The 11,637-nt window shown below is 37.1% G+C and overlaps 1 protein-coding gene across 1 annotated transcript; it reads left to right on the top strand.

The window, feature by feature from the left end:
• Window positions 1–4,749: 4,749 nt before the first annotated feature.
• On the top strand, window positions 4,750–8,163 carry LOC134752596 (adhesive plaque matrix protein-like). The gene is made up of 3 exons (XM_063688265.1): window positions 4,750–4,901; window positions 5,447–7,995; window positions 8,036–8,163. Exons 2-3 carry the CDS (start codon window positions 5,574–5,576, stop codon window positions 8,161–8,163), a joined length of 2,550 nt encoding a protein of 849 aa, XP_063544335.1. The 5' UTR covers window positions 4,750–4,901; window positions 5,447–5,573.
• The last annotated feature ends 3,474 nt before the right edge of the window (window positions 8,164–11,637 follow it).

The raw sequence follows: 11,637 nt of genomic DNA, 5'->3' as shown, positions 1-11,637 counted from the left end.
ACCACATTGAATCAGAATCAGAATATTTTTATTTGTGAAAACAAATAAAAATGAAGAAGTGAATGAACAATGAATGATGAATGTTGAAGTTATTTTATTCTAATATTTTATAAGTATCCTAACTTTACAGTCACAGTGGTCATCGCCAAAAAACAAATCTTCTGCCTCTATAGTTCTAACTCATAATTGCTACGGAAACAAATTCTGCCGGAAATGCGAAAAAAACCTTATCTCCTAGGAAATAGAGTCGCAATCTCCCTGGCTAATTATAACAGCTTGATTGACGTTTTAAAGTGTGGTATAAAACAAAACACGTTACAATTATCAATTAGTTAAAATTTGGTTGGTTGAAAAAATTGGTTCGATATGTTTGGGTTCCCAAAAATAAAAAAATGTCCCATATATTTGTATGAAAATTTTACATCACGTACACACACATACGAGTGAAAAAAAAAATTCACACTAAAACGTGACGTAATGGAATGGACATTTTGGGACATCTTTTTTAATGGCAGGATGGAGAATGCTGTCGATTCTGAGTAGAATGTGCCCAAGAATGTCCAGATTTGAAAGAATCAGGTTTTAAATATTTATTTTAGAAAACGCTCAGCTAAGGTAACTACACGAAGTCCAAAAGCTTAGTGAAACCTCCCCAAACATCCTTTTATACTTTTTATGTCGTGTGACCTTTTGACGGGCTGCTGAATTTTTCTCACAAATCTTTTTTAAAACTAACGTATAATCCATAATTAATATAAATGCGAAAGTGTGTCTGACTGTCTGTCTGTTACCTCTTCACGCTTAAACCGCTGAACCGATTCAGTTGAAATTTGATATAGAGATAGTTTGAGTCCCGGGGAAGGACATATGGTAGTTTTTATCCCATAAATCACTTTTCAAGGGGGTGAAAAGGGGGGTGGAAGTTTGTATGGAGAATCGATAAAAAGCAGATTGGATAAAAAATATGTTACCCAAATTACTAACTCCACGCAGACGAAGTCGCGGGCAAAAGCTAGTTAAGATATATTTCACATATCCTGCGGGCCCCTTTGTTCAACCTGTCTCGTGTCGTGCGTGCAACTGAGCGTGACAGACACACCCAGCTCAGAACTTTTGCAAAATCACACAAGAAGAATACACGTCTTAGACTATGGCCGGCTGAACGTCCTTGTGCCTTCACACGTTTTAGAAAAAAAAGTTTTTAAAAAAGAAAACGTTAGATATCAGCCTATCAATTCAATTGCGTAGATAAAATTCAAATAATATCATGTGCTATTTTTAATTACAATAAACAACAATTTATAATAGTATTTAATTAAAAAGTAATCGCTTGAAGAAATTGTCAACGCGAGCGTTTGACATTAGAAAGCGCGGGAAAGCAGAGGCGTTTTCCAGTTTTAACTTAGAACTCGTTCTTTTTAAATTTCGCGCGGTATTTGTCAATGACAATATTGTTACATTTTTAAACGGTGAAGTGGACTGTAGTACTTTTTCTTAAAATGGAAAAATAATGAATAAAGTGTGAATATGATAGCAGCAATGTTGAGTATATTGTTTTGGTGTCCGGTGCTCGCGGCGGTGCAGACTTTGACCATAGACTCTCAGCTTGGGACTTCAATTGAAGGTAAGACAAATCCTAATTGAGGCTCTAAGTACTCTTGCAACAAATGGCATGCGGTTTTTAGATAATTGTTGGCTGAGTAGTCTGGCTAATAAAAGTTGAACCTGAAAAAACGCGGCAATTTCAAAAAATCTGTAGCAGGCAGCTGTTTGATTACAATGATTGCATAACTTTTATATTTTTTTAAATTTTCATATTCTAGAAATCATAAAAATTATGCTACAGATTTTTTTTTAATTGCCGCGTTTTTTCAGGTTCAACTTTTATTAGCCAGACTCTAGAAGCAATTAATTTATCTATCGATCAAAGGCAGCAAATAAACGAACGAATTTAAACCTATTATATTAAATAATGGATTTAAATTAATGCGCACTGATCTTTGCTTAGACATACGAAGGATTAACTAAGAAAGAAGTAACGTTTTAAGGCCCCAGTACACAGTGTTCAAGGATGGTCCATGAAAACTGGACAAGCCATCGCCATTGTGTACAGGGGGCAATGGTAATATTTGGTATACAATGGCGGACGACTGAGGGTCTACCGCTAACCACGTTCGACTCGTTGCCTCTCTGTCGCACTTGTAAATTCGTACGTGAGTGTGACAGGGACGTCGAAGGTGGTTCGCGGTAGGCCCACTGGGCATCAGTTGTCTAGTAATCGGTTTTTTTGACACTTCAAGGGAATCGTGGCGTAGCGTGGCCTGTGGTGTTCACACAGTCGCCTATGGCAATGGTTTGGCATGGCCCATCGTTAGCCACTGTGTACTGGGGCCTACATGCTATCAATAGCCTTCATCAGCAGTTCCATTTCACCAATGGGGTTGGCCGGTCGAAATAATTAGCAGAGGGCGCCCCGCGCCAGCATAGCTTGCTCTGTCAATCCCTAGAATTGTGTCAAATTTTTGTATTTTTAATGCTCTGGATGCCAGCCCTTTAAGCCAAATCTCATAGAAAAAGGGGCAAGCTATGATGGCGCCATCTCTTCAAACCTTTGACAGTTGCCAACCCCATTAGTGATTTTCGGGAGCAAATTCACGTGTTTATTATAAAGATAGGTACTTAAGCAAATCACTTTAGCTGTGTTGCTTGATTAATTCAAACCTCTGTATCCTAGTTTTCTCATCTCTATTTAAGAATGACACAGTGTTTAAGATCACTTAGCGATTTATCGCCATTTTCACCCTATTTCGCCCTATGGGCTGGAACTCTGGTAACCTCTGTAAATACCTAATATATACAAACATTTGTGGCGTTTTCATCCAAACGGGTACTTATAGTTTAATGTCAATAAGACGCTATTTCCATAAAGCTTCAATATTAAATCAACCTTATCGACAACCGACAATGTGGTACATTTTAGTTGAAAAAGTCACATTTACCCAAGACACTTGTATCAGAGATCCATTTACACTGATTTGTGCCAAATTGTCTATTGGTACGTTTATCATGAACCAAAGTTTCAATTAACCACCAAATACTATTTTTTTGGCATAGTTTAGTTTTAATGTTAGTTTATTTTGTTGTTATTTATAAGAATCTATATCGTGATTGTCAGAAATAAAGTTTTATAATGGTAAAAAAAACTATTTAAGATGTAAACAAAAACTACGTAATATTCCGACCTTGCCCAATTATCTTTATAGCGTTATTGTCAAAATAAATCACTTACAGCATCCGCATTGTGTGGTAATTTAAGAACAAGTCGTTATTTGTTATAATGCTGACACTGCGATAAAATTGAAAGTTTCCTAACAGTAAGTCATCATCATCTTCCTCGCGTTGTCCCGGCATTTTGCCACGGCTCATGGGAGCCTGGGGTCCGCTTGGCAACTAATCCCGAGAATTGGCGTAGGCACTAGTTTTTACGAAAGCGACTGCCATCTGACCTTCCAACCCAGAGGGGAAACTAGGCCTTGTTGGGATTAGTCCGGTTTCCTCACGATGTTTTCCTTCACCGAAAAGCGACTGGTAAATATCAAATGATATTTCGTACATAAGTCCGAAAAACTCATTGGTACGAGCCAGGGTTTGAACCTGCGACCTTCGGATTGCAAGTCGCACGCTCTTACCGCTAGGCCACCAGCGCTTTAGTTTCCTAACAGTAAGTAATTGGAAATAATATAATAACGGATTTCCCATGGACGTTATTTATTTATTTTATTTTATTTATTAGGAAAACTTGCAGCTAAAGTAACACGTTAGGTAATAACACTAATAACATAGAAGCAGTGAGCCAATTACATGTTTCCACAGATAGAAGTTATGTTTTCATTTTGTGTTTTTGAGAATATCTATGAGTTTGCTGATTTTTTTTCTTAACGACCGATCTTGACCATTTTGATCAGTTGGCTCCGATCCAGCAAAAATCCAGCTGGATTGAAAATTGAAAACGGTGCTGGATTGCAATCCCTATCTGTGATAAATTAATAATCTATTGTTTTGGAAATTATCTGGAATTAAGTTTTATCTATCTATCTATCTAATTAATTAAAATCTATTTATTTACGACAAAATTTAACCCAAGACTGGTAAATCCTTATTCAGAGATTGTAAAAAGTATACTGCTGTCAGCCACGTAAGCCACTTCACGCCACCATAGAGTAACTTATACTAGAGCGGTACTGTCATAGTAAATTTTGTAACCCCAGTAAATTCACGGCCATCTGTCGACACACTTTAAAACTAAAAATGAAGATTTATAAAAATACGATAGAATGTATTTAAATATAGATAAATGATTTTTTTTATTTGCATTAATTATTTTTATGAATTTGACCCATGTTCTTTCACTGATATTAACGCGTTAAAATTGTTAAATAACAAACGAAACCGTCAACGCCATCTATACGACTGTAGGCCAAAACTAGTAGCGCCCTCTGAACGAGAATCAAATTTTCTTCATTTTCGAGGCACGTTTTTTCCTTAGACTGTATTCATCTATTACGGAGTTATATCTATCTTTGGTAATATTTATTTGTCTAATGTTAGCCCTCCTGTCCCCAGTTATCCTACTTGACGGTACCTAGACAAAAAAAAGCCTTGAAACAACTAGCATTTTATTTTAGTCCTCCTAACCAGCAAGCTGTTAATATTTTAAGATAAATATAAAAAAAATTACAATATTTTAAATGATCTAACCATTTTTCAGACTGCTTTGACCGAATATCGATCGGCGAGCAACTCTCGCCGGACGCCATCTATCGGAACATCACGGAACTAACGACGCGCGAGTGCGAGACGCTATGCAAGCAAGACAAGCAATGCCAGACCTTTGATTACGGGTGAGTTCAGCAGTTGGACGATAGGTGGCGCTGTAGTTAGTTTCATGTTTAGGAGGTAGATGTCGCTAGTTAACTCAATAATGATCTATGAATCATTATTGAAGTGTGTAAGTTTTATATATATTTTGCCAGATTTGCAGTTGACAAAACGTGCTTTTATTTAAGTTTTCGAGATTTTAATAAATACCTAAAACTTAACTTTTGGTGTTAATTAATGTTTCAAGAAAGTTGGTTATTTTACTTATTGCTCATTTGAAAAAAAAAACTCCATTGAAGAAGTCTATCTTTCAAAGCTTATAGTTTTTCACTGAATTGCTATAAAGCTGAAAAAGATTCCTTATACATAATTATTAATCCGTCTTTCCCACTCTAATCTCTGCCACTTTTATTCTGCTATTGATTTGTTACGAGTCATCTTTTTTTTTGTAAATTACTACTTACTACCTCTTGGTCGCCCTCTATCAATAAGACCGCCTGTTGTCTAGCACTCTTAATCTATTTTTTTGGAATACCTAATTAACATTTATTTTAACCTAATCGTTCAGGGTTGGCGCTAAAGGCAACGCAACCTGCAACCTCAGCACCCTCGGCGACTCAGACCTTCGCGCCCAAAACCTGATCCAACGCCACCCTGACTACGACATCTACGTCCGCAGGGTCCTCTGCGAGCAGATGGCCCCAAAGCCCCTCCAACCCCAGTTCGGTGAGGAAAACCCCCCACTTCACCGCCCTATCTTCCGCCCTGATGCAGAAGAGCCAAAAAACCCCCTATCCGACGACTTTTCAGACTTAAGGCCTTTTGAAACAAGACCAAACTTTAGACCGCCAAGACCTTATATTGACAACGATAAACCTGATGATTACGAATCAAACCCGAGTTTAGATTACCCTCCTAGTTACGGAGCACATAGGCCTCCTGAAATACCGTACAGACCAATCAGACCTTACCCTGAACCTATTCGACCTGATCCGTATATGCCTGAGAGACCATGGGTAAGACCAGATGACCCATATAGACCACAACGACCAAGACCAGATGTACCGTACGGTCCTGAAAAACCTTTAAGACCAGAAGATTATAGACCAATAAGGCCTAATGACCCTTATGGATCTGATCTAATACCTAATGATCCTTACAAGCCGGATAGACCATTAAAACCTGATCCTTATAGACCTGAAAGGCCAGGCTCATACAGACCTGATGAACCATACAGACCTAGTTATAATAGGCCTTATAACCATTCACGTCCAAAACCGGATCCATATGATGAGCTGCAGTTCCAAGGGGGCCACGGAAGACCAAAACCAGATCCAGGTTATTGGAGACCAGACCCTATCTATCCGTCTTCACCAAACGATGATGTTCCTGATCTATACGGACCTAAGCCAGTAAGACCAGAAAGACCTCCATATAAACCAGAAGATCCTGAATATCACTTTATTGTCAGACCAAATAAGAAACCAAAGCCTCAACACGAATACAATAAACCTGCTGAAGACCCATATAAACCTAATAAACCTGACTATGAATCAAACAGACCTGATCCTTACTCATCGAGTAAACCTGATCCAATTGAAGATAGTGGTTACGGAAATAAACCAGTTCAAGATTATCCATCAAAACCAAATGATAGGCACAGACCTAAACCAAACCCATATGGTCCTGGGCCAATAGGACCACCAAACGGACCTTACAGGCCAAACAGACCTTACTATGACTATCCATCAAGACCTATAAGTGAAAAACCTAGTTACAGTTACCACAGTCAATACGCTAGTGGTTACGGTCAAAGTCAAGATAATTCAATCTATTTAGAAATATATGACCCTCCAAGACCTTATAAGCCAATGAGACCTTTAAACGACAAGCCATATCCAAGCCAAGGTTATGGTCATCATTCTTATGCTCCTCCTTCTAACAGTCACTTAGGTTATGGTCCTGTAGAATCAGGTCTGTATGGTCAGAATTATAACATACCTGGAGACGAAAGACCTGACCGACCTTACGGTCAAAGTTCTTATGGAAGTCCGAATCAGAATTTTGACCAATCTAGTGGTTATGGGCACCAAAAACCTCAAAATTCTAAACCATCGTATGGTAGCCAAGGTTCTTATGGTCAAAACGATTTTACTGGTGACCATGGTGGGTCAATCTATGGTGGCAATCGACCATCTCATGGTCAAGATGACAAACCTTATGGTGTTAATGATAGACCTTCATACACCAGTCCTAAACCTTCTTATGTCAGTCATGACAGTCCCTCTTATGGCAGTACTCAACGACCACCTTATGGAGAAACTCAAGAAAAACCGTCCTATGGAGCTCAGACTCCATCTTATGGTAATCAAGACCCGAACAGACCGGACGCAAATGACAAACCTTATGGGGACAATCATAATGGTCAAAGTGATTATAATCCCAATCAGAAGCCTAATGAGACCTATAGACCTGATGTTAGACCGGTTTATGAATATGAACTAGAAAAACCTTTAAATGTGCCTAGTTACATTGTGAAACCTAATGGTGATGTAATTACTTCAAAACCTGTGACTGTCGGTGATTATGGGAAACCAGGGTATGATAGACCAGGATATGGGGATTCAAGCCATGAGTATAAACCAGAATATGGCAAACCAGGTTATGGGTATAGCGAAAAACCAGGGTATGGCGAAAAACCACATTATGGTGGGTATGGAGACAAGCCAGCTTATGACAGACCATCGTATGGAGGTAGCAATAGCTATGGCTCTAAACCAGAGTATGGGGATAAACCTGGATACGAAAGGCCAGAGTATGGTGACAAGCCTACGTATGACAGACCTATGTATGGAAGTGGAGATGGTAATAGACCTGGGTATGGGTCTAAGCCAGGGTATAGTGACAAACCTGAATACTATAGGCCAGAGTATGGAGTTAAGCCTGATTATGGTGGTGGAGATGGCAATAGACCCGGGTCTAAACCGGGGTATGATGACAAACCTGGATATGATACAGAGTATGGAGATAAACCGGGGTATGGAGGAGATGTTGGTAACAGGCCAGGGTATGGAGACGCAGGATACAGAGATCCAGGGAAGCTGGGCAGTTACAAAGGTAAGTGCATAGCTTTTTTTAAATGTTAACCTTTTTCCAGGCCTCGCCAATATACAAGATGTTCACAAAAAATCCAAGTGTATAATGAATCCTGCTTTGATGACTCATTTGAAGACGTCACATTTTTCGAAAGTGCAATCCAATTTGAAATTTATATCGGAAGACTAACGTTGAAATTCTATTGACGCGTATATATGTGGCCGATAAATCGTACTAATCTAAATCGTACCTGGAAAAGTGTTAACAAACTATTTAGCCAAATACAGGTATTTTATAATTTGTTTGTGCTCCAAAGATGGTTTTGATTTGTTTGATTTTATCATCACATATCAAAAAAGTCACTATTTAAGATAATGATATAGTCTATCAAACAACTTTAAATAGTAAATTTTGTAGCCACAGTATATTCACTACCATCTATCGACACACGATTAAAATTTAAAACTAAAAACCGGCCAAGTGCGAGTCGGACTCGCGTTCCAAGGGTTCCGTACATTACACAATTTAAACAATGTATTTTTTATGCGAAATGTCTTTAAAAAACCCGTAGGGGTCGGATCAAAAACTAAGTAAATAAGTCCGACTCACGCTTGACTGCACATTTCTTATAGGTTTTCCGGTGATCTGTAGGTAAAGATCTACTTTGTGTATTTTTTTCTATTTTTTTGACCCAGTAGTTTCGGAGATAAAGGGGGGGAATGGTCATTTTTTGCCTATTTTCTTGAATAACTTCTAAACTGTTTATCCTAAAATTATATAAAACATATATTTGAGATTCTCACAATGAGCTCTTTCATTTGATATGTAACATGATATAGTTTGACAAACTTTATTTTTTAATTTTCTCATCAAAAGTGGCCCCCGTGTTTAAAATTAATTTATTTACGTTACATGTCCATCTTTGGGTCACAAACTTACATATGTGTACCAAATTTCAACTTAATTGGTCCAGTAGTTTCGGAGAAAATAGGCTGTGACAGACGGACAGACATACAGACAGACAGACAGACAGACGCACGAGTGATCCTATAAGGGTTCCGTTTTTTCCTTTTGAGGTACGGAACCCTAAAAATGAATATGTATAAAAATACAACAAAATGTATTTATATGGTAAAATTATGTTTTTTCGTTTGCACTAATTGTTTTTGTATGATTTTGACCCATGTTATTTCACTGATATACGTTAGAATTGTTAAATAACAAAAAAAACCGTCAACGCCATCTATTCGAGAGTAGGCCAAAGGTAGTGGCGCCATCTGTTCGAGAATCAAATTTGTGTACACTTAAACGGATCCCCACTAGTTATGTTACACCCTGTATATACAGAAGACTATAGTCATAGAATGACCAGCGTCTTATACCTACAGACCTTACTTGAGAATTGTCCGTTATACGCACTTATAACACTGCAAGGTTATGCCATTAATTAAATTAAAACAATACCCAATTAAATAGAACAATTAATTTACACGCGGAAACATACACACAAACAAATTGTTCAACATATGTTAAGTTTGTGTTAAGGTCACAGGGCAATTGCGAATATGGGGCTAATGCAACTACTTTAAAAATACAAGAGTAAGTCTAGAGCTAGATCCCCTTATAACTATGAGCAAAGACATTTGTAACTCCGTATAAGATGAATAGTCTAAGGAAAGCGTGCCTCGGAAATCAAGAAAAGTCATTCTCGAAGAGATGCCGCCACTCCTTTGGCCTATACTCGGCTAGATGGCGTTGACGACACATATCAGTTAAAGAACATGGGTCAAAGTCATATGGCGTTCTAAAAGAATAAAAAAAACATTTATCCATAAATGTACATAATTATATACACATTTTTTGATATTTTAATAAATTTTCATTTTTAGTTTTACTGTGACTACAAAATTTACTATGACAGTAACACTCTATACACTCTATTCTCTTTGCTATGAGCTATAAGTAAACTCTAATGAATAGCGAAAGTGTGCCAGTTCTAGGTCTCACTTCTTGTGGTTTTAGAGTACATAGTTGAATTTACCTCATAGTTGCAATTGTCCTTACTGACCGAATTTAGTTGTTTTTTTTTTTCCACGCACTACTTTATTTATTCGAGAGCGATCTTCAAGGTCGAAGATAATATCACATCCATAACAAATTATGAAATCTGAATTGGGCTCCTGTTATCATGTTTTGTTTGGACTTTTCAGAAAATTTTGCCGTCTTACAACGGACTTTGTGTGTTAAGACTTTTACATATGTACATACTTTACACTAAATAACATACTTTACATGGTATAACCAAATTAATTTGAGATGAATTTGCCTAAATAGGTCAATAATTAAACCCCATATGACACGTAATTCACAAAAATATGTCCAAAGTAAGGTCACGCCCGTCTGTCCTTTTGTTTCAACATTAATTGTGTTAAACAATAACATAATGTTTTGGCGGTCTTTCAATCACATTTACGGTTAAAACTGGTAAAATTCGTTGATATTTCATTTTAATGTAATTTAAACCAAATACCAGCATCCTTGGTACAATGCCTCAAGGGCCTATTTTAGATTTAAGATAGTTATTAATTTCGTTTACGTAGTACCACTGTATATATCTTGTATGTAAATAACGAGTATTAAAAAAAAACAATAACTATTTAATAAATAATAAAAATCAAATAAATTAATATTATAGGGACATTCTTACACAAATTGACTAAGTCCCACGGTAAGCTCAAGAAGGCTTGTGTTGTGGGTAATCAGACAACGATATAGTATAATAATATAATACTTATACAAATACATAAATACATAGAAAACATCCATGACTCAGGAACAAATATCTGTGTTCATCACACAAATAAATGCCCTTACCGGGATTCGAACCCAGGACCATCGGCTTCACAGGCAGGGTCACTACCCACTAGGCCAGACCGGTCGTCAAAATAGAAAATAATTTAAAGAATATGACATATCATACAGTTGTTATTAAATATATTAAAGCGGCCAAGGTGCTCAAAAAACATCCATTTGAGAATCGTCGTCGAAATTTCAACCTAAGTTTCCCATACCTACTAGTAATAAAGAATAAAAGAGGTTTTTCTGAAAAATTTAGTCAAATTACTTAAATCAAAAGAAAGAAACATAGTGTGACTTCTATAGTTATTGGCCACTGGCCACTCCTGACAAATCAGAAAGAAACAAGCTACTTAACGTCAAACTTCTATTATAGTATAACTTAACTCTAGGAGGATATAACCAAACGGAGACGCCATGTCTGTTCTGTACAAAAAACTCTGCCCATTTTTGCGGGGGAGGGGAACGTCAAATGTATACGTAACGTCAAAATAGCCATGTCAGATAAACGTCAGTCCATACATTGTGTATGACCATTGGCCAAATATTTTTTCCCCTCACTAGCTCGGAAAGCCGTCTTTTATCCTTTAAAACAAGCGGGGAAAAACGCATTTTATCCACTAGTGGGGAAAGTAATTTGACCTTGGATGGAGCGTGTTTAAGTAGTTTGACAGATAACAAAACGTAAAACGCTCATAATAATGGTTCGTTCGATATTAATTATCATTAAATAAATGGTTTAAGAATCTAATAAAAAGACCAAATTTAGCTTTATTTAATAATTTTAAGTCATAAACCTTAAATTTC

Source organism: Cydia strobilella, chromosome 25 (assembly GCF_947568885.1).
Source record: "Cydia strobilella chromosome 25, ilCydStro3.1, whole genome shotgun sequence".
NCBI lineage: Eukaryota > Metazoa > Arthropoda > Insecta > Lepidoptera > Tortricidae > Cydia > Cydia strobilella.
Note: the sequence above shows the minus strand (reverse complement) of the source record. Positions and strands in the feature narration are given on the sequence as shown.

What these genes read in the sequence shown, in the direction of transcription:
- LOC134752596 (XM_063688265.1), top strand. Translation starts at nt 5,574, where the DNA reads ATGGCCCCAAAGCCCCTCCAACCCCAGTTCGGTGAGGAAAACCCCCCA. An exon ending in GAAGCTGGGCAGTTACAAAG is followed by an intron (nt 7,996 to 8,035) that starts GTAAGTGCATAG and finishes ACCTTTTTCCAG; the next exon opens with GCCTCGCCAATATACAAGAT.